This window comes from Mizuhopecten yessoensis, unplaced genomic scaffold, assembly GCF_002113885.1.
Source record: "Mizuhopecten yessoensis strain PY_sf001 unplaced genomic scaffold, ASM211388v2 scaffold5519, whole genome shotgun sequence".
NCBI classification, from domain to species: domain Eukaryota; kingdom Metazoa; phylum Mollusca; class Bivalvia; order Pectinida; family Pectinidae; genus Mizuhopecten; species Mizuhopecten yessoensis.
The window spans coordinates 1311694-1334230 of record NW_018406089.1 but is presented as its reverse complement, the minus strand read 5'-3'; the positions used below and the strand labels follow the sequence as shown (position 1 = coordinate 1334230).

Here is a 22537-nt window from a genome sequence, read left to right as displayed (position 1 = left end):
TCAATTTCAGCTGTTTACTTTCATGCATGATGGCATTTTTACCTGTAATGTACAAAAATTAGAACAGCCTATTCACTGTTGTCTAACATCTAACTTATGATTCTGATGAACTGTTTTTATGACCTATGTAATTACCCCAGCTATACTGACCCAAAGTATCAAGTGAGTCTGTATGTTGATATATTTTTGTTGTGTAACAGTTTCAATTTTCAGATGAAGGACTATGTATATATTTTAAGGGTTATAAAAGAAAATCAAGTACTTATAAGTCACTAGAAATATGCAACAAACAATTACCTCATCGTTAAAAGTAGATAATTTTACGTTATTCGATTACATATTTCTTTCCGAAAGTTAATGAAGAGTTTAATTTATTAAACCAAACTTGTGCTTTAAACTTCACTTCACAAAATTCTTCCTCACTTTACTATTTCTCCTGTCTACAACTGTCTTATTAACTCATTTACCCCTGAAGTCACATTTAAATTCTGCCAATATAAAGATGGAACAGTTCATTATGAATTTTCAGGGGTGAGTGAGTTAAGTGGTCTAGTTGGATTGGACCATTCATTTGGGAAATTCATTCGAAAAAGATATAAGTTTTCCTATAAAAAATTCTTCCACTTCTTCCTCTGTACCTGTATGCCTTCCTCTGTACCTGTATGACTTCCTCTGAACCCGTATGCCTTCCTCTGTACCTGTATGACTTCCTCTGTACCTGTATGACTTCCTCTGTCCCTGTATGACTCTCTCTGTTCCTGTATGCCTTCCTCTGTACATGTATGACTTCCTCTGAACCGGTATGCCTTCCTCTGTACCTGAATGACTCTCTCTGTACCTGGATGACTTCCTCTGTACCTGAATGACTCCCTTTGTACGTGTATGACTTCCTCTGTACATGTATGACTTCCTCTGTACTTGTATGACTTCCTCTGTACTTGTATGCCTTTCTCTGTACCTGTATGACTTACTCTGAACCCGTATGCCTTCCTCTGTAGCTGTATGACTTCCTCTGTACTTGTATGCCTCTCTCTGTACCTGTATGTCTTCCTCTGTCCCTGTATGCCTTCCTATGTACGTGTATGCCTTCCTACGTACAGCATCTGAATGCCTTCCTATGTAACTGTATGCCTTCCTATGTACCTTTAGGCCTTCCTATGTACAGTATCTGAATGCCTTCCTCTGTACCTGTATGACTTCCTCTGTACTTGTATGACTCTCTCTGTACCTGTATGACTCTCTCTGTACCTGTATGACTTCCTCTGTACCTGTATGCCTTCCTCTCTACCTGTATGACTTCCTCTGTACCTGTATGCCTTCCTATGTACCTGTATGCCTTCCTATATACCTGTATGACTTCCTCTGTACCTGTATGACGTCCTCTGTACCTGTATGACTCTCTCTGTACCTGTATGACTTCCTCTGTACCTGTATGACTTCCTCTGTACTTGTATGACTCTCTCTGTACCTGTATGACTCTCTCTGTACCTGTTCCTATGTACCTGTATGCCTTCCTATGTACGTGTATGACTTCCTCTGTACCTGTATGACTTCCTCTGTTCCTGTATGCCTTCCTCTGTACCTGTATGACTCCCTGTATGACTTCCTCTGTACCTGTATGCCTTCCTCTCTACCTGTATGACTTCCTCTGTACCTGTGTGCCTTCCTATGTACCTGTATGCCTTCCTATGTACAGTATCTGAATGCCTTCCTATGTACCTGTATGCCTTCCTATACACCTGTATGACTTCCTCTGTACCTGTATGACTCTCTCTGTACCTGTATGTCTTCCTCTGTACCTGTATGACTTCCTCTGTACTTGTATGACTCCCTCTGTACCTGTATGACTCTCTCTGTACCTGTTCCTATGTACCTGTATGCCTTCCTATGTACCTCTATGCCTTCCTTTGTACCTGTATGTCTTCCTCTGTACCTGTATGACTTCCTCTGTACTTGTATGACTCTCTCTGTACCTGTATGACTCTCTCTGTACCAGTATGACTTCCTCTGTACCTGTATGCCTTCCTATGTGCCTGTATGCCTTCCTATATACCTGTATGACTTCCTCTGTGCCTGTATGACGTCCTCTGTACCTGTATGACTCTCTCTGTACCTGTATGACTCCCTCTGTACCTGTATGACTTCCTCTGGACCTGTATGCCTTCCTCTGTACCTGTATGACTTCATCTGTACCTGTATGCCTTCCTCTGTACCTGTATGCCTTCCTCTCTACCTGTATGACTTCCTCTGTACCTGTATGCGTCGTGTTTAAGATTGGTTAATTTCCTTCTCTTAAAATCTTTGATCCTATGTACCTGTATGCCTTCCTATGTACCTCTATGCCTTCCTTTGTACCTGTATGTCTTCCTCTGTACCTGTATGACTTCCTCTGTACTTGTATGACTCTCTCTGTACCTGTATGACTCTCTCTGTACCTGTATGACTCCCTCTGTACCTGTATGACTTCCTCTGGACCTGTATGCCTTCCTCTGTACCTGTATGACTCTGTATGCCTTCCTATGTACAGTATCTGAATGCCTTCCTATGTACCTGTATGCCTTCCTATGACCTGTATGACTTCCTCTGTACCTGTATGACTTCCTCTGTTCCTGTATGCCTTCCTCTGTACCTGTATGACTTCCTCTGTACTTGTATGACTTCCTCTGTACCTGTATGACTTCCTCTGTTCCTGTATGCCTTCCTCTGTACCTGTATGACTCCCTTTGTACCTATATGACTTCCTCTGTACCTGTATGCCTTCCTCTCTACCTGTATGACTTCCTCTGTACCTGTGTGCCTTCCTATGTACCTGTATGCCTTCCTATGTACAGTATCTTAATGCCTTCCTCTGTACCTGTATGCCTTCCTATCTACCTGTATGCCTTCCTATGTACCTGTATGCCTTCCCATGTACCTGTATGCCTTCCTATGTACCTGTATGACTTCCTATGTACAGTATCTGAATGCCTTCCTATGTACCTGTATGCCTTCCTATGACCTGTATGACTTCCTCTGTACCTGTATGACTTCCTCTGTACTTGTATGACTCCCTCTGTACCTGTATGACTCTCTCTGTACCTGTATGTCTTCCTCTGTACCTGTATGACTTCCTCTGTACTTGTATGACTCTCTCTGTACCTGTATGACTCTCTCTGTACCTGTATGACTTCCTCTGTACCTGTATGCGTCTTGTTTAAGATTGGTTAATTTCCTTCTCTTAAAATCTTTGATATTTAAACATTTCTTGGCAATTAAAATCCAGATAACATATATATTAATATCACTCAGTTCTAATCAATTAAAATTTGTTTAAAATTTCCATTAGTTTTGAGGTTTACCTAAAAAGTCTATGTAATGATGCTCTATTGGAAAAAAAATATTTGCGGGTACACTAATTCATGGATTACTAGTACCCACTCAGGTGGAGAATTGCTTTATATCACACTTGTTATTACTTCGTTGACCTGTGAATTCATGGATATAGGTTTTCCTACGAAATTAAGGAAATCTAAAATCCCACGAAAATCAGTGATTTTACATTATGGAGCAAATTAGATTAAAATTTTCAAATTTAAAAGTATTATTAAAAAAAAAAGGGTATTTTAAAATCAAACAATGTTAGAGTATGATATTGTAACAGGATATATATTTCTATTGTTTGAATTTGAATGCTAATTCATTTCAGATGTTACGGTTACAAAAAGCAACTAGAAAGGATGAATCTAGCGTTCCCTCGCAATTAAACTCCCCCGTGGTGCCCCCCGTAAGGCGTTGTCTGTAGATGTCATACCTAACCTGTCAACGTTAATTGTGCATGTTTTTGACTCTTTTTTTTCCCGTCTGTCTGTGAAATGCAAACATTTAAATCCTCAATATTGAAGTAATGGACTAAAGAAAAATATTTTGTAATATTCATTTGTACCTATCTGCTATTTCATATGACATAAAAAAAACAATGGAACTGAAGTCATATTGGAATACTTTGGGTGTCAGCTAAGATTTCAAAACTGTCAGTTTGTCAGATACTTGCTGTATGTAACTGAATAATAGGTAAGAAATCAGTTCTAGTTAATTTCTTGTCTGATTGTCCTCTCAAGGTATGGGTGACAGAATTACCTTCATGTTATTCCTAACAGAATTGTCCTTTAAATAATTGCTGACAAATTTTCTCTCAGACCTGTTGTTTTGAAAGGACAAATTACTCCCTTAAGTTATTTGCCAAGAGGAGTGCTATCGAAGCTATTTGCTGAAACAAGTGGCATCAAAGGTATTTCACATGATTGCTCTAAAGACGCTTGGTAACAGGATTGCCATCTAAGCTTTTGCTGATAGAAATGTCCCCTAAGTTATCGCTAAAAGGATTGCTGATAAACTATTGCTGACAGAATTAACCTAAAAAGCGTTTGCCGACAAGGTTGTAGGTGCTTTAGCAAAATGAACGGAATTTTAGTTTTTATCTCAAGGATGTAATACTTGCATTGTTACAGCTGCAACAAGCTTCAATAATTTGCAGCTTTACTTTAACACTTTAAAAACTGATTTCATTTTCAATGAAATTTTCTCTTTACTTTGTATGAATTCTGATTGGTTATTTTTTTCACCCAAAGTGTCCCAACAAATGAAGGTTCCATGAAAAAACTATTATTTTATTGATCAATGCATTTCACAAACAGCAACTGTTTTGTTTTTACTGAAGCTATTTCACATCTCATGGTATATAACGCTTGTATTTAAACATTTTGTTTGTTTTTGTTTTGTTTACATAAACTCTCCTGAAGTGATAGGGCATAACATTGCTAAAGTATGGAATGATTGTCAATCATAGCATGACATTTAACAGTACTGTATTGTGTAAACTCTCGGTTTGATAATAGCATGTTGTTACTTAAAGTATTGAATGGGAATGTGATCATCCGAAAGTTAAAAGAATGATACTTCATTTTGTGTATTGAACCTATATTTTAGTTTGTTTGATTGTCCATCAATTTAAAAACTAACTATTTTTTGTGCATTATTCACCCAGTATTTTTCAGGATTGTTTTTACTGATTTTTTTATCATTATGAATATTTTTAGAAAAGAAATGTACAAAATGCTGAATCCTTTGATTTTGAATTCATATACGTACATACTTAAATTAGTAAAAGTGATATTTCTTTTTCAGTCTGATTTTCACTTCTTTGTTTTACAACTTGATATTTTATCTGATTCTTGGCACATTTCATACTTGACCTCCTTCTAAAGCACACTGTCGAGTTTGTTTTTGAAACTTTTGACTGTTAGTATCTTCAGTATAGGGGTGGATAAGTAACATGGAATCAGATTAAGCCTCAATTTAATAACAATAAAAACAATCTAAAAAGGAAAATCAAATTTATTTTAGATGTCTGAATGGTTATGATACATTTTATCAGATTTGTTTGTGACTTTAATATTTTATATTTACACTGTAGATTATTACAAATTATATTTTCATATATACTTATAAGCATGAGCATCAAAGTATAACATAATCATATATGATTATGTACAGTCAAACTTGTTATGCACATCTTAAAATTAATTGGAATTAAAAACATCTTTGAAGAAAAATTGGATGATTAGTATACTCTATCAGTAAAGAGTTATTCCCCTTTAGTAACATTTGATGAAGCATTAAGTTTTGAAATTATATTTATTGAGTTATTAAAATGTGACCAAAAACAAATCGTTTTTCATAGAGATAATAATCTTAATACTGTATTGAGACTGGAATTACTTTTAAAAGAATTGGTAAAGCTTCTGTTTCAATGAATCAAAAACTGATAATTTCCTAGGTATAAAACCTTGCATTGACTTGATAGCATACATAATTATTTATTTATTTGAAGTTGATTATCTAAATCATAAGGTGTTTCAACTTAAGAGCTCTTTTTTAATTGAAGATGCATTTTGTGGTAAGATAGCATATAGTCTTAATGAGTGTTTTGAGTTCAGAAATAATAAGATTTGACTGTACATGTATCATTATGTGATCCAGTCATCGTAATATATATAGCCGCCTCTTTATGGTATCTTCAGTTGCTGATACATGTTTTTGTTATATGATTATAGTTTTGTGAAGTTTTGTTTCTCATTATTTTGTGTGATCATGGTTGACTTCCGTTTTAGATCCTTCGGGCAGGTGCTGCTCCAGGCAGTATATCTCGGCAGAAAACCATGGATCCCTCCATCGTATGTCCCTCGAGAGTTTTACCTCAATCTTGTGTTGCTTCTACTCAGTATATATGCACTATAACCACCAATATCGTNCCACCCCCCACCCCCACCCCCAAAAAAGGAAGGGGGGATTGAAAGTACAATTCCAGAATTAAAACTGATTGTTGTGGAATTTCATTATTAACACTTCTATGAATGTCTAGCCACCCTTTTTTCCATGCTGGGGGTTCATGGTGATTGTAACGCTTTAACTGGATTAAACTGGTGAATTTGTGATTTTGGGAGGGGATGATTTTCATTTTATTTTCAATCTATTTTTTTATATTAAAAAGAATTTTATTTATAATTTCAAAATAAGCTTTTTCCTGCATTGTCAGTTTTGTCTTTTTTCACAGACAATATTATTTTTTTTGTTGCTTTTTGAACGAGGAATATAAAATCTAGCTAATCTGAGTGATTTTTCTCCCTACTGATACACTAAGCACTCGGCCTACCCAGAGGTTCAGTTTCCGGTATGGCTGACGTAGCAAGACAGGACACCAGATTTCTCCTGCATTTATATATATTTGCCATTAATTTTAATGTGTCTTTAATTGATGCCACTAATAAATTACTGCCTGTAGACAAGATTTTCATTCTCAAAGGTGGGTGCGGAGCCGGTTTGAGTCCGATCATGGAATACCTGTTTGCTTATAGACGCCTGTGTGGCACTGCCGCACCCAAAAACTCCTTGCTTTGGTCGGGTTTGCTTACTAGATAAGAATTCATTCGTAATTTTCTTGTTTTTTTCACTGTCGTCCTGTTGGAAAATTATTCCAATGTTCTCATTATTTTCACCAATTTTCCAATAGTTGAAATTGACACTTTTTTTACCCAGAGAAACCATTAACTATTTTTAACCGTTAGTTAGAGATATCCAGGTATCAATTAAACTTTACACATTTTACGCTATCCCAAAGAATCTTTACCCCATCCCAGCTTTGTGTATTTAAAATTTAGAGAGGTTAACGCTGTTTTTGGTGAGTGAATCTTACATACTCCATAGAGTAGAATACTAGCTACTCTACTCAGTGTACAAGTCTTCAAAATAAATTTTAAAAACTAAAATAATGGAAAAAAAGATGAAACAGAATACTATGTTTTAAGACGCAGGCTGAACAGGATGAAAAGGATATTGACTTCCATCACTCTGACGATATACTGGTGTTCTTTTCAAGTCGGAATATTAATCCTTGAAACTACGTTGTTGAAGAATGGGAATTTGTTTTTGCCCTTAAAAATAAAATAAGCACAGAGTTGCAAATGTTGTGTCAGATACTGTAAATTGGGTGAATTCCAGGTCTAAGCGCTAAAAAATAGGTTTTCAAAATCTGTCGGATGTTAACTGTAAAATAAGGTGTATTCTAGATCCAATGGCAATAACCTAATCAGTATACAAAATCTGTTAAACATTTAATCTAATGTAAGCAAGGGACATGGGTGAATTTTGAATTCAAGGGCAAGAACAATATGACAAATGGTCAGTTCTTCAGAACCACATCGAAAACAGTGGATTTTCAATAACAGGCTATTTCAGATATGATGTAAATGTTACCAGAACCTCCACCGTAGCCTGTGTTTTTAAGAATGCACTACCAGAATTAGTTCATTGTATTGCCAAATTAGTTTATTGTATTACCAAAATTAGTTTATTGTATTGCTGAAAATAAGTTCATTGTATTGCCGAAAATTAGTTTATTAAATTACCAGAATTAGTTTATTGTATTGCCAAAATTAGTTCATTGTATTACGAAATTAGTTTATTGTATTACGAAATTAATTAATTGTATTGCTGAAAATTAGTTCATTGTATTGCCGAAAATTGGTTTATTAAATTACCAGAATTAGTTCATTGCATTGCTGAAATTAGTTTTGTTGTGTTGCCGAAATAAGTTCATTTAGTATTTCCGAAATTAGGTCACTCCGTTACCAGAGTTAGTTCATGGTATTGCCCAAATTGATTCATTGTATGACCAAAATAGGTTAATTGTATTACTGATATTAGTTCTCTCAATTACCAGAATGTTATTGCATTGCCAGAGTTAGTTCCTTGCATTACCAGAATAGTTTGTGATGTAAGTTTTGTGATGTAAGTTGTGAACAAGGAGACTATATTACTTGTATTTTACTACAACACAATTAAGTTCCAGCTATTTTTGATGATTGTACTTAACACCCTGAATCTGATACAAGTACAGTGTATTTAGATACAACGTGGCCTGAACTGTTCACTAGAACCCGTCCAAACAGATGTTGGACATATCCATTGCTGTTTGAGATATTTAACTAAAAGTAGTACCGATGAAATTAAATTATTAAACACTGGTAAGTATTTGACTGTATATATTCATTATTACGTAAACAAGGAAATCGTTGAGACGTCTTCAGTGTTTTTGTCAACATGTTTAACAGCCACAGTGTATTGCGTGGAAATTCTATTTTATCTTCTGTTGTATCTTTTCCCGTACAGGTGTTACAAGGTCAAAAATTTGTGCGCTCTTTGAAAACAGGCAGCAATGTAAGAACCATTCACATGTAGATATGCTACTGATGTCACCTAACCTCATGTATTACTAATGTAATCCTTCCCTTAGTTTAGTATACCCGGAGATATCTGTTCTGTCAACTTATTTCTATATTTATAATTAATATCTGCAGTATAGGTAGGCCTGGAAATATTGGTAAGAATGCAATAAAAGGATAATGTTTATGTTGTTTCAGCTTTCTGTTCTGTTGAAAATAATAAATGTTTTCCAACATAGACTTTTCTATGGGTACTTATATATAGCTGTTCATAAATAGGCTGTAACTGGTTACAAAATGTAGGTCAGTTCTTAGTGTAATCTGTTTCATTATGTAGTCTTTTAAATATATAGGCCATTCTATGGGTAATGAGGCCATTCTATGGGTAGGCTATTCTATCGATCCTGGCCCATTCTATAGAGAGGCTATTCAATTAAGCATAAGGCATTATATGGGTAGGCTGTTCTATGGATCATGAAGCATTCTATTGGTAGGCTGTTCTATGGATCATGAGGCATTCATGGGTAGGCTGGTCTAAGGATCATGAGGCATTCTATGGGTAGGCTGTTCTATGGATCATGTGGTCATTCTATGGGTAGGCTGTTCTATGGATCATGTGGTCAATCTATGGGTAGGCTGTTCTATGGATCATGTGGTCATTCTATGGGTAGACTGTTCTATGGATCATGAGGCAATTCTATGAGTAGGCTGTTCTATGGATCATGTGGCCATTCTATGGGTAGGCTGTTCTATGGATCATGAAGCTATTCTATGGGTAGGCTGTTCTTTGGTAGACTGTTCTATGGATCATGAGGTCATTCGATATTTAGACTGTTCTATGGATCATGTGGCCATTCTATGGATTGGTCATTCTATGGATCATTAGGCCATTCTATGGGTAGGCTGTTCTGTGAATCATTAGGACATTCACATATTCCATATCATCTATTCGTTATCTCTTTTATTATTTTAACCCCCTTTTTATTTTTAATTATCTACACATACAATGCAAATGCTTTTAAAATGAACCATTTTATCTGATTTTATTTTTGCTATTCACATGTTTGTTAAAAAAAAAAATCAAACAAAATTCACCATGGCCCTAAATGACCACAGCCGTCGATGGGCCGTTAAACATAAACAAACAAAGGACATTCTTTGGGTAGACTGTTCTGTGTATCATGTGGCCATTCTATGGGTAGGTCTTTCTATGGATCATGAGGCCATTTTATTGGTAGGCTATTCTTTGGATCCTGGCCCATTCTATAGGTAGGCTATTCAATGGACCATAAGGTGATTCTGTTGGTAGGCTATTCTATTGATCATGAGGCTATTCTATATTTAAAGTGTTAGGATTATGAGGCCATTCTATGGGTAGGCTGTTCTATGGATCATGAAGCCATTCTGTTGGTAGGCTGTGTTGTGGATCATTAGACCATTCTATGGGTAGGCTGTTCTATGGATCATTAGACCATTCTGTTGGTAGGCTGTTCTATGGCTGTTCTATGGATCATTAGACCATTCTGTTGGTAGGCTGTTCTGTGGATCATTAGACCATTCTGTTGGTAGGCTGTTCTGTGGATCATTAGACCATTCTGTTGGTAGGCTGTTTTATGGATCATTAGACCATTCTATGGGTAAGCTGTTCTTTGGATCATGTAGCCATTGTATGAGTAGGATTTTCTATGGAACGTAAGGGTATTCTATCGGAAAGCTGTTCCATGGGAAGTTTGTAAATCGGACCTCCTCAGTAGGTGTTTGATACCTGGTCTGTAAACCTGAGTCGTATGTATAAGCTATGTGAAGTGTGTAAACCTGAGTTGTATGTATAAGCTATGTGAAGTGTGTAAACCTGAGTCGTATGTATAAGCTATGTGAAGTGTGTAAACCTGAGTCGTATGTATAAGCTATGTGAAGTGTGTAAACCTGAGTCGTATGTATAAGCTATGTGAAGTGTGTAAACCTGAGTCGTATGTATAAGCTATGTGAAGTGTGTAAACCTGAGTCGTATGTATAAGCTATGTGAAGTGTGTAAACCTGAGTCGTATGTATAAGCTATGTGAAGTGTGTAAACCTGAGTCGTATGTATAAGCTATGTGAAGTGTGTAAACCTGAGTCGTATGTATAAGCTATGTGAAGTGTGTAAACCTGAGTCGTATGTATAAGCTATGTGAAGTGTGTAAACCTGAGTCGTATGTATAAGCTATGTGAAGTGTGTAAACCTGAGTCGTATGTATAAGCTATGTGAAGTGTGTAAACCTGAGTCGTATGTATAAGCTATGTGAAGTGTGTAAACCTGAGTCGTATGTATAAGCTATGTGAAGTGTGTAAACCTGAGTCGTATGTATAAGCTATGTGAAGTGTGTAAACCTGAGTCGTATGTATAAGCTATGTGAAGTGTGTAAACCTGAGTCGTATGTATAAGCTATGTGAAGTGTGTAAACCTGAGTCGTATGTATAAGCTATGTGAAGTGTGTAAACCTGAGTCGTATGTATAAGCTATGTGAAGTGTGTAAACCCTAGCCATTTCTTAAGTCGGCTGTTCTACACTTAATGTAGTAATTAGGGAAAAACTCTTAAATTCATAATTGACAATCTGAAATGTTTCTCCTGTTATGTATTTTTTTCTGATTTTTTTTTCTGTGTAAATAGAATCCACCTAGAAAGCAATGTATGACTCTACAGATAAGCATGGACAGATGATCACCAGGGCAAACTGGATTTAGTTCTCATGACACAGAGATTCAACCAGTTAAAGTGATAGACATACAAATGTACCAACAATTTAAGATATTCAGCATTAAAAAGCTGACATCTTGTCACCATTGTAGCTATTAGAACAACAAAAGTTGGACGGAACAGATACCACCTTTCTTAGATACTAACAGCTAATCTGGATCAAATGGGGTGTCATGATTTTTTTTTATGGCGATGGCTAAATTCACCAAAAAAAGTTGTAAATATTTTAGTGTTTGTTTGAAGCTATGTTGTCAAGAAATAAATTGTTAATTACTTTCAATTGACAATGCTTTAATAAAGAAAACTATAAATGTTTGGTTTCTATTGGACACCCATTCATTCCAGTGTATTTGTTAATCCTAACTTCCCACACTTCCATCCCCTATACCCTCTGTAGTTTATGCAAAGTGGTAATACTAATTGCTTTATACACCGTGGATATGTTAGCAGGCAATGGAACCTTACAAACTGTAGAATGTCCAGAAACAAAGTTGCATTTCACATTCATCTAACATTTGTATTGGAAGTTGATTTTGCAAATGTTTCAAAATACAAATATTTTTGCGTCAGTTTTTGCAGTAAGGAAATCTAAAGTCGGAATTAAAAAACGATAATGTCAGGATTGCTATTGCTTAATAAGTAGCACTAAGCATACGACGCCTAAGTATCTCAAAGCTACAAATTCAACACAGTTGTGCAGTATTCCATTGAACAAAATAAAATGTATGTACAGTATTAAATTTACACCAGCAACGATTGGTTATTTAACTGAACCAACTGTACATTGCTACATTCAGCATATTTTATATCAAAACATTCAATGTTGCTACTTTAACAGTTTAGATTTTGTAAGATTCCATTATATGCTAGTTTCCATGGCAATATGTCCCACATTTCTAAGTAGTGACATGCAGTCGGAGCATGCTGTACCGGAGGCTGTAACATCAAACCAGTGGCTTTGCTATCTCTAACGCTGTAACTCTGTAACCCTGTAACAAATGCATGCCTGAATTTTACCTTACAGGAAAACAACAAAGTAAACAGCAGCAAACAGGTTCATATCAATGACGATGACACAGTCAGTTTGTTTGTGTTCGGAGAGGAGGAGACTGAACTCGCTACTGAAGCTGAGAAAAATGCAGGCGTGGTTCCCTATTGCAAAGTGGCTAAGCATCACTATGCAGACTTACCTCTGCATAGCGGAAAATCTTACGTAAGCCCACGATACAGGTTCTGTCGCATGACGACACTCCTTGGTTACCGTCACCGTAGTAATGGTGTAGTGGAGTTGTGCACCATCACGATGTTGTTCCCCGGCTGCTGTGGCTGATATTGTATTACGCTGACTTTGTCGTTTTGATTTGTTTACGTATATCTCACGATGTTGTAGTGCTGCCACCTGTCAATCATGCTGTCGTAAACCAAGCTTCGTTGTGCATTATGTATGATTTTTGTATAGTGTGTGTATAGAATGTGCAAGCTCATTTCACCGTCTCATCTACAATAGCTTGCTCAGCAGTGTGTATACCATTGTTCCTTTCATAATGCTTTACCTATGTTATCTTCGTATCTATTTAATCCTCAGAAAAAATGTTACTCATTTTTTTCTCAAAACTCTATGGCTTTCGACCAAGTCTTAGCTTGTTATATCTGTACTTGTGGGGATAAATTCTTGAATTGTTTCAACTTTTCCCTCTTTCTAGTTGTCTGGATTCAGGACTTGCCTTTCCTATTTGGTCTTTTTGCTTTACATTAAGAGAACTTCGGCCTATCCTGAAACCTAAAGGAGGAATGTTAACATTTGGTTTCTCCACTTTCTGGACATTAGGTCTGTAATGCTGAGACCTGATTTATTTAATTGAAATGAAAATTGTTTTCTTTGTTGCAAATTTAAAGGTGGGGAGGTTGAGAGAAGGGAGGTTATGAAAATACTAGGAAACAGGCTTGTCAGGTTGTGAGACTGTAGTGACAGGCTTGTCAGGTTGCGAGACTGTAGTGACAGGCTTGTCAGGTTGTGAGACTGTAGTGACAGATATAAAGTGTATATACTACAGCTATATTTTATATTCTAAAATTATTTGTTAACCAGAGAGAGTCAGAATTGAGGGTGTTAAGTGGGAAATAGAGCACTTCTGAGTTAAATGTGGGTATAATTGGTAAATACTATGCCAGAAATATCATCTCGGACCCTGTTTTATCTGTCACTGATGCTATGGCAGTTGTGCAATGCCGGTTAAAATTATTTTGTGTGACAAAACTAATTTACATTGCATAATAAAGTAAAACCTCGATATAATGCCCCTCGTTTAATTTGCCACCTCACTTATATTTTACCGCCAACATATTTCCAGTTCCATTTTTTCTCTTTTTGTTAAAAATTCCTTTAGGTGTTTACTCATGTTTTTGCCAAACCCCTTTATAGCGCCAAAATTTCTCAGGAAAAATGGTGGCAGTGTAACAAAGTTTTACTGTCAATGTTTTAGGAGGATCATCATTGGTTTTGTTCATAAACAAAGTTGGCTGGCAATGTATTGGAATAGAAAAAAATAAGATACCATTACCTCAAGAAGACTTTCCATAGGTTTTCCAAATGGAATTTTGACTTCTTCGCGTTTACCAGTTTACTAAACGCGTTCTATGCGTTTAGTTTATGCAGTTTAAAAGGGTTATCATAGCAACTCTTGTGGTCTTTGTGGTCTTGGAAAATGTTCAACACCTAAGAAGAGCTTTTACTGTTACAAAACTAGGGTAGTGTGTTTGGACTGTGTCTGGCTTAATTACAGTAGTGTATTGTCCATCAAGACTAGCTTGACATCACTTCACCACTCACCATCCACTCAATCACACCTTTCACAAACAAACCCCAGGGGATCCAAGAACTCAGTTTAATATTAAAATATTATTTTTTTGTCCTAGCAGACATAATCAGTGTTTTTGTTGTTAGGAAGCATTTGCAGTAAGCATGTTTAATGTATTAAAGTTGAACTGTATCAGAGTATCTGTAAAACTGATATATTTGAGAATTGTAGGACAAATATATATCTGTCACTTATATTATAATTCACAGGAGGGGATCACTACACTCAGGATAAGGTCACAGTACATAGGAGGGGGTTGCTATATCCAGGACAGGGTCACTGTACACAGGAGGGGGTTGCTATATCCAGGACAGGGTCACTGTACACAGGAGGGGGTTGCTATATCCAGGACAGGGTCATTTAACACAGGGCAGACTCACTACTTAGGATAGGGATGCTTAATTCTCACTCAGAGGGGTCACTATAAAGAGTGAATCAACATATTCAGGAATGGGTTACTATACACAGGAAATCATTATACTCAGGGTCAGGTCACTATACACAGGATTGGGTCACTATACACAGGAAATCAGTATACTCAGAATTGGGTTATTATACACAGGAAATCATTATACTCAGGAATGGGTTACTATACACAGGAAATCACTACACACAGGATTAGGTTACTCTACACAGGAAATCATTATACTCAGGATTGGGTTACTATACACAGGAAATCACTACACATAGGATGGGGTCACTATAAAGAGTGAATCAACATATTCAGGATTGGGTTACTATACACAGGAAATCATTATACTCATGATTGGGTTACTATCCACAGGATTGGGTCACTATACACAGGAAATCATTATACTCAGGATTGGGTTACTATGCACAGGAAATCATTATACTCAGGAATGGGTTACTATACACAGGAAATCACTACACACAGGATTAGGTTACTCTACACAGGAAATCATTATACTCAGGATTGGGTTATTATACACAGGAAATCACTACACATAGGATTGGGTCACTATAAAGAGTGAATCAACATATTCAGGATTGGGTTACTATAAACAGGAAATAATTATACACAGGATTGGGTTACTATACACAGGAAATCATTATACTCAGGATTGGGTTACTATACACAGGATTGGGTCACTATACACAGGAAATCATTATACTCAGGATTGGGTTACTATACACAGGAAATCATTATACTCAGGAATGGGTTACTATACACAGGAAATCACTACACACAGGATTAGGTTACTCTACACAGGAAATCATTATACTCAGGATTGGGTTACTATACACAGGAAATCACTACACATAGGATTGGGTCACTATAAAGAGTGAATCAACATATTCAGGATTGGGTTACTATACACAGGAAATCATTATACACAGGATTGGGTTACTATACACAGGAAATCATTATACTCAGGATTGGGTTACTTTACACAGGAAATCATTATACTCAGGATTGGGTTACTTTACACAGGAAATCATTATACTCAGGATTGGGTTACTATACACAGGAAATCATTATACTCAGGAATGGGTTACTTTACACAGGAAATCATTATACTCAGGATTGGGTTACTATACACAGGAAATCATTATACTCAGGATTGGGTTACTTTACACAGGAAATCATTATACTCAGGATTGGGTTACTATACACAGGAAATCATTATACTCAGGATTGGGTTACTATACACAGGAAATCATTATACTCAGGAATGGGTTACTTTACACAGGAAATCATTATACTCAGGATTGGGTTACTATACACAGGAAATCATTATACTCAGGATTGGGTTACTTTACACAGGAAATCATTATACTCAGGATTGGGTTACTATACACAGGAAATCATTATACTCAGGATTGGGTTATCTTACACAGGAAATCATTATACTCAGGATTGGGTTACTATAAACAGGAAATCATTATACTCAGGATTGGGTAAACTATACACAGGAAATCATTATACTCAGGATTGGGTTACCTTACACAGGAAATCATTATATTCAGGATTGGGTTACTATACACAGGAAATCATTATACTCAGGAATGGGTTACTATACACAGGAAATCATTATACTCAGGATTGGGTTACTACTATACACAAGAAATAATTATATTCAGGATTGGGTTACTATACACAGGAGGGGTCGCTATACTTGGAATAGCATTGCTATGCACATTACGGGGTGGCTATACACGTCGTCAGTAGTCAGGCGTCCGTCCGTCAACTTTTTCTTTTGAACGTCTTTTCTGAAGAACTGTAGGACCTAGGGTCATGATATTTGGCCAGTAGGTACCTGGGATGAAGTGCTATAAAGTCTCCTCATTAAAATGACCTTGACCTACTTTCAAGGTCACAGCGGTCAAATATGTGAACATTTTCAAACAACAATATCCTAAGAACCATTTGAACTAGAGTCATGATACTTTGGTATGTTATGGAGACCAGCAGTGCGAATATTTTTCTCGGTACAGTTATGAGGTCAAAGGTCAACTTTAAATGCTAGTGGGGTGTTCAAATGTCAACTTTGGTTAAAATGTTTAACAATCTTCTTCTCAAGTTCCATAAGGCCCAGGGTCATGATATTTGGCCAGTAGGTACCTGGCATGGAGTGCTATAAAGTTTCCTCATTAAAATGACCTTGACCTACTTTCAAGGTCACAGGTCTCAAATAGGTTAAAAACTTCAAACAACAATATCCTAAGAAGCATTTGGTCTAGAGTCATGAAACTTTGGTATGTTATGTAGACCAGCAGTACAAATATTTTTCTAAATTACAGTTATGATGTCAAAGGTCAACTGTAAGTGCAAGTTGGGGTCAAAGGCTTTGACAATCTTCTTTTCAATTTCCATAAGGCTCAGGGTCGTGATATTTGGCCAGTAGGTACCTGGGATGAAGTGTTATAAATTTTCCTCATTAAAATGACCTTGACCTACTTCCAAGGTCACTGGTGTCAATTATGTTAAAAACTTCAAACAACAATATCCTAAGAACCATTTGGACTAGAGTCATGATACTTGGGTATGTTATGCAGACCAGCTGTGTGAATTGTTTTCTTTATTACAGTAATGAGGTCAAAGGTCAACTTTAAGTGCAAGTCGGAGGTCAAAGGTCAATATGAGTTAAAAGCTTTAAAATTAAAATTTCAAGTTTCAAACAGCAATATCTTCAGAACTGTTTAACAGATGTTAAAATGTCTTGTGTTCTAGTTACCAAATTTAGTCTTAAGTTACCTATATGTCAATTGCATGTAACAAAAGAAACAGGTGAGCGATACAGGCCCTCTGGGCCTCTTGTATTCAGGATAGGGTGCACTGGGCAATGGGGGCTCTCTTTACTCAGGATAGCCAGGGTACATACTGGAGGGGTTGGGGGTTTTTATAAGCGAGGGGGAGGGGGTTGTTTCACTCAGAAAATGGTACACACTGGAAGAGGAGATTCCCACTGACAGGAAGGGGTTTGATGTTAAGACAGTTTTAGAATTGCACTTCTTGTTTCGTAACTCTTAAGTTTTTATGTAAAACAAATGTGCACCAATGATTTCAATTCTTGGATAAGCGTTTTAAATATTAGATAGTGCTAATATCCAGATCTGAGATTGAATGCTTGTGTTTGTGGTAGCTGTCAGGGTAACTGTAGATGTTGTGGTGGGGTATACTGTGATATACTGTGATCTGTGGTATATTGTGGTCTGTGGTATACTGTGGTGTACTGTGGTGATCAAATTTTGTAGTAATGTGTATGTACTATGTTTGAATGAAATTTCCTTTTGTACCTGAAAGAAATCAGATATACATATGTTTTAGATTCATTACCAAATTTTTAAAAATCAGAAATTGAGAAATATGTGTTGTGGTAATGAGTTTAAGCTTAAATCTCCTATATTTTGCAAAGGAAACAAAAGAAAAGGGTGTTTAAGATTAAGGAGATTTGTTATTCAAAGTTTCTGTAATGTCTGTAATTAAACAGGCTGGTGTTTCAGATTCAAGAGCAAATACATAAAAAACATATTTAGAAATGTTGGATTATTCATTTAAAGATCTCTGCACCATAACTAAAAAATGTAAAAGTGAATTGGATGTATTTTTCACTGGCATAAAAATAGCTTTGATAAATCAATCCAGAAAAGAAAAACATGCTTTACAGAAATATTTGTGGAAATAATAAGAGTGAAATAAGCAAAAAAAATTCTATAAGAACATTCCTGTAGAAAATTTAAAACAGGGCCAGACTTTAGATCCTTGACCTCTGATCACAATGTGGTAAATCCAACCAAATGATCACCTGATCAGCAGTAATTCATAGGCCAAGTCCTTATACAGTTATTATACAAAATGAGAAGAAGGGGAGGTAACTCTGTATGAAAAACTACAAAGGAATTATCCTTTTTGCCTGCAGTGGGGCAGGGATCCTTAACTTTCCTTCTGTATCTGTTAATGGCATATACATTTAATGGGTGTTTTTTATTGGTGGGCTTTTATATCTGAAAATAATATTGGGAACAGTAAGTCATTCATTTGAATCCTTTCTTTTTTAAAATGAAATGGATTGATATTTTAGAAAGGTGAGTGGATGGATACCCAAAAAGCAGTAGTCAAGCAATACAGTTGTTTGATTTGAATATGATGTCTTTGCAACAACTTGTTAAACCCTTTCACCATTGTAGACCATAATGGACTCATCCTCATAAATGCATGGTAGAGTCTACTAAAGTTACCTAGGGGTGAAAGGGGTTAAAAACGCTTGAATGATGATTTGGGGAATGTGAACTGCTGTGTTTTGTCATCATCAGCTTATTTTATCACTGCGTTCAGTTTTATGTGTGCTTTTTTAGTTGCCACATCATCGCAATAAACACCTTGATCATCCTGTGTACGCTGATTTACCTTTGATGTGTGGTATTCACCATCTCCAGTCATTGTAATACCGCAGTAGGGAGGATGTCAATTTTACATGAAGCCTTACAGCAGGCTTTATACAATATGGATGTAGCCGATTTCCATTCATACTGGCATGAATTTTAAAAACAACTGTTCATACATATATTTGTACCATATTTATCCTGCAATAAACCCAGGGTGTAAACACATTAGCTCTGACTGAAAATAGGGGGGGGGGGGGGGGCTTATTACAGGACAATGAGTTAGCAGCTGCTGGCATTTCTACTGTACTGCAATAATTATTGGTGGGCCTATTACCAGGCATGGGCTTATCAGCAGTATTTTATCACCATAATTAGGTATGTATGTTTTCCATGTGGTGACATGATTCACTGCTAAAGCATTCTCCCTCTATTTAGAACTTGAGTGGACCAGAGTTGATATACAGAATATATACTAAACGATTTTAAATTATTGTAAATACCTGTTAGAACATATTGTCATCACTGCCAGGGAAAATTTTCCTCACAATGAATATAATATAAAGATTCAAAATGAGAGAAAATTTTCCGAATATAATTTTTTTCTTCTCTGACACTGGCAGCTGTATTTCCCTGCTACTGAGTTTTAAAAGAAACGACTTACACATATTTATTGGGCAATACGCCAATAATGTGTGGTAATAAGTGCAAATGCTGACGAATGCTCTGATGTTGTCGTCTAATAAGCCCACCCCTACTTTGAGTCAGAGATCATGTGTTAGCTTGCTAGGCTTATTAAAGGATAAATATGGTAAACAACAATGTTTTTATTTTATTTTTACCCTTACACCCCTATGTAATGTAGTAGACTCTACCATGCATTGACTGGGATGAGTCCATTAGGGTCAAGTAGTGAAAGGGTAAATACTATTTATAACCTCCTCAATGATACAGTTTTTTGCAATAGCAACTAATGGTGTATAACGTAGACAATGAATACTGGCAACATTTGTAATTATAGAGAACAATAGAGGTATCAACAAAACAATGACCCCGTCTTACTGTGAAAGTTTGTATGTAAATGTTCTGGGCGTTGAGGAATAATGAATGTTTTCTGATGATGTCGTACCCAGTAATGACGTGCTGTTATGTTCTCCCCGTAGAAAGAGTATGCAGTTTGGAGAGAGGCTACCCAACATTCTTCACACGGGGATCGCGATTCTCTGGCATCTGTTGATCTTGCGCCGTTTATGAACAATTCGGATAGCAAACGATCCAAATCCGACAGTTCCATCGCGAAAACGTTTCAAATCAATAACAATGTGAGTTTCCAATGGCACCCAATTTTGTATCCATGACGATGCCTGTGGTTTTTTGACGTTAATTGGTCGTGTGAATTCTTTGGTTGCAAGTAGATCACCCTTTCACCATCCATGCACATGGATTATTTTGAAACAACTTTTAAGTTTTTGAAGATTTCAACCATGATGCATGTATAATTGTTCTTGGTGTGTATACCCTTGTTTTATTGCTATTGTGTCTATACATGTGCCCAGAAACAGCGCTGCTTGAGTTGTTCCACCCTTTACTGTACTGGTATCAAGTTATTCCACTTTGTATGAAGCTGCGTCACTTTGTGTTTCAGTATGTTACTTCACTCAGTAAAGAATGAAGTTACTTCACTTTGTATTGCTGTAATGGTACACTGTTTCTTCACCCAGTAATTCTGATAAACGTAAAGTTACTCCATTTTGTATTTCTGTAGCGGTCTAAAGATTTTTCCACTTTGTATTTCTGTAGTGGTCTAAAGATTTTTCCACTTTGTATTTCTGTAGCGGTCTAAAGATTTTTCCACTTTGTATTTCTGTAGCGGTCTAAAGATTTTTCCACTTTGTATTTCTGTAGCGGTCTAAAGATTTTTCCACTTTGTATTTCTGTAGCGGTCTAAAGTTTTTCCCACTTTGTATTTCTGTAGCGTTTTAAAGATTTTTCCACTTTGTATTTCTGTAGCGGTCTAAAGTTTTTTCCACTTTGTATTTCTGTAGCGTTTTAAAGATTTTTCCACTTTGTATTTCTGTAGCGTTATAAAGATTTTTCCATTTTGTATTTCTGTAGCGTTATAAAGATTTTTCCACTTTGTATTTCTGTAGTGTTATAAAGTTTCTTTACTTCTATAGTTGTGTACATTTTTTCCACCTCATATTTCTGAAATTTTAAAAAGGTATTTACTTTGTATTTCTTTAGTTTAAGATTACTTACACATTTGTAGTTTTTATTAAATTCATCTGAAAAGTCCAACTAGTTAAGATCCCCTTTTGGTGGTTGGATGGTGCAGTGGATAGCACACTAACCTTTCACCAAGACGGCTCGAGTTGGACTCACAAATCAGATGTAAAAAAGGTATCATGGTCACAAGCCCAACCATGTGGGTTTTCTCTTGGAACTCAGGTTTCCTCCCATATTAAGACCCTTTGCATGCTTTCATCCAGGCCAACAAGAACGATTAATATAGTTGTAATAACTTGTTTCATAATAGATAAAGTTTACATTTTAAACAGTTAAGATATAGCAAAATGATTTCCCTTCGAGAAGAATTCAATATATTCTTTCGAACTCAAAGTGAGAATTAATTTCTCATTTAAATAAAAATGAGATGATCAAAGTGCTCTTTATCGTTAGGTTTATAAACTGTCTTACTCCTGGACAGAAGAGATAAGATAAATTTCTCATTGATAAGAAATGAAAAATGACTTTATCTTTGACAGGAATGAAATTCCTTTTAGATTGCTAGAATGTAAGATCAATTTACCTTTAACACAAGATAGCATATTTCCCTTTCCAGATTTTTTTTTTTTAATTTTTAATTTAGTTTCAAAGTGTGTAAGATGATATAAGAGGGTTACATATATGTACAATATTATAACAAGTTAGCTTTCCAGGAAATTAAAGATGATTTTCGATTTTCAAAGAGCTATTGTGTCAGATAAGGAATATCTCTCAGTTACTTTGTATTGAATACACTTTGTAGTTAGCATGTCTACTTTTGGTGCACCAAATCTTTAACTCTCTACAGTGAAGCAAAAGAACATAATTAGAAATCTGACTATTTCCGTGTTCCTTCTGTCGATTTTGGTGCAATCCAACTACAGAGATCTATCAATATGTTTTATAAAACTCCAACTTTAGAGATCTCTCTTAGAACTTCTCTGTAATATAGTAATAAGTCATCTTTAGAGAGAGATCTCAAAACTTCTCTGTCATACACAACAACTTCAGAGATTTCTCTCAGGGCTTATCTGTCATACACAACAACTTCAGAGATTTCTCTCAGGGCTT

The 22537-nt window shown here is 36.1% G+C and overlaps 1 protein-coding gene and 1 long non-coding RNA gene across 8 annotated transcripts in view; one reads left to right on the top strand and one right to left on the bottom strand.

The window, feature by feature from the left end:
• LOC110450834 (kinesin-like protein KIF28P) overlaps positions 1 to 22537 on the top strand; it is a 103066-nt gene that overhangs the window by 69245 nt on the left and 11284 nt on the right. Inside the window, exons 24-26 of one of the 7 annotated variants that reach the window (XM_021498596.1) lie at positions 3686 to 3763; positions 6150 to 6212; positions 12523 to 12711. In XM_021498596.1, coding sequence (XP_021354271.1) covers positions 3686 to 3763; positions 6150 to 6212; positions 12523 to 12711 — 330 coding nt within the window. Of the gene's footprint in view, positions 1 to 3685; positions 3764 to 6149; positions 6213 to 8706; positions 8755 to 12522; positions 12712 to 20364; positions 20958 to 22537 lie in introns of those variants that run through there. The other 6 variants (XM_021498598.1, XM_021498600.1, XM_021498599.1 and 3 more) reach the window with 6 other exon arrangements.
• On the bottom strand, positions 2428 to 3048 carry LOC110450836. Its single transcript, XR_002463009.1, has 3 exons — positions 2999 to 3048; positions 2710 to 2934; positions 2428 to 2495 (listed from the first exon to the last, which is right to left on the bottom strand). It is a non-coding gene; the product is annotated as an uncharacterized LOC110450836 (long non-coding RNA).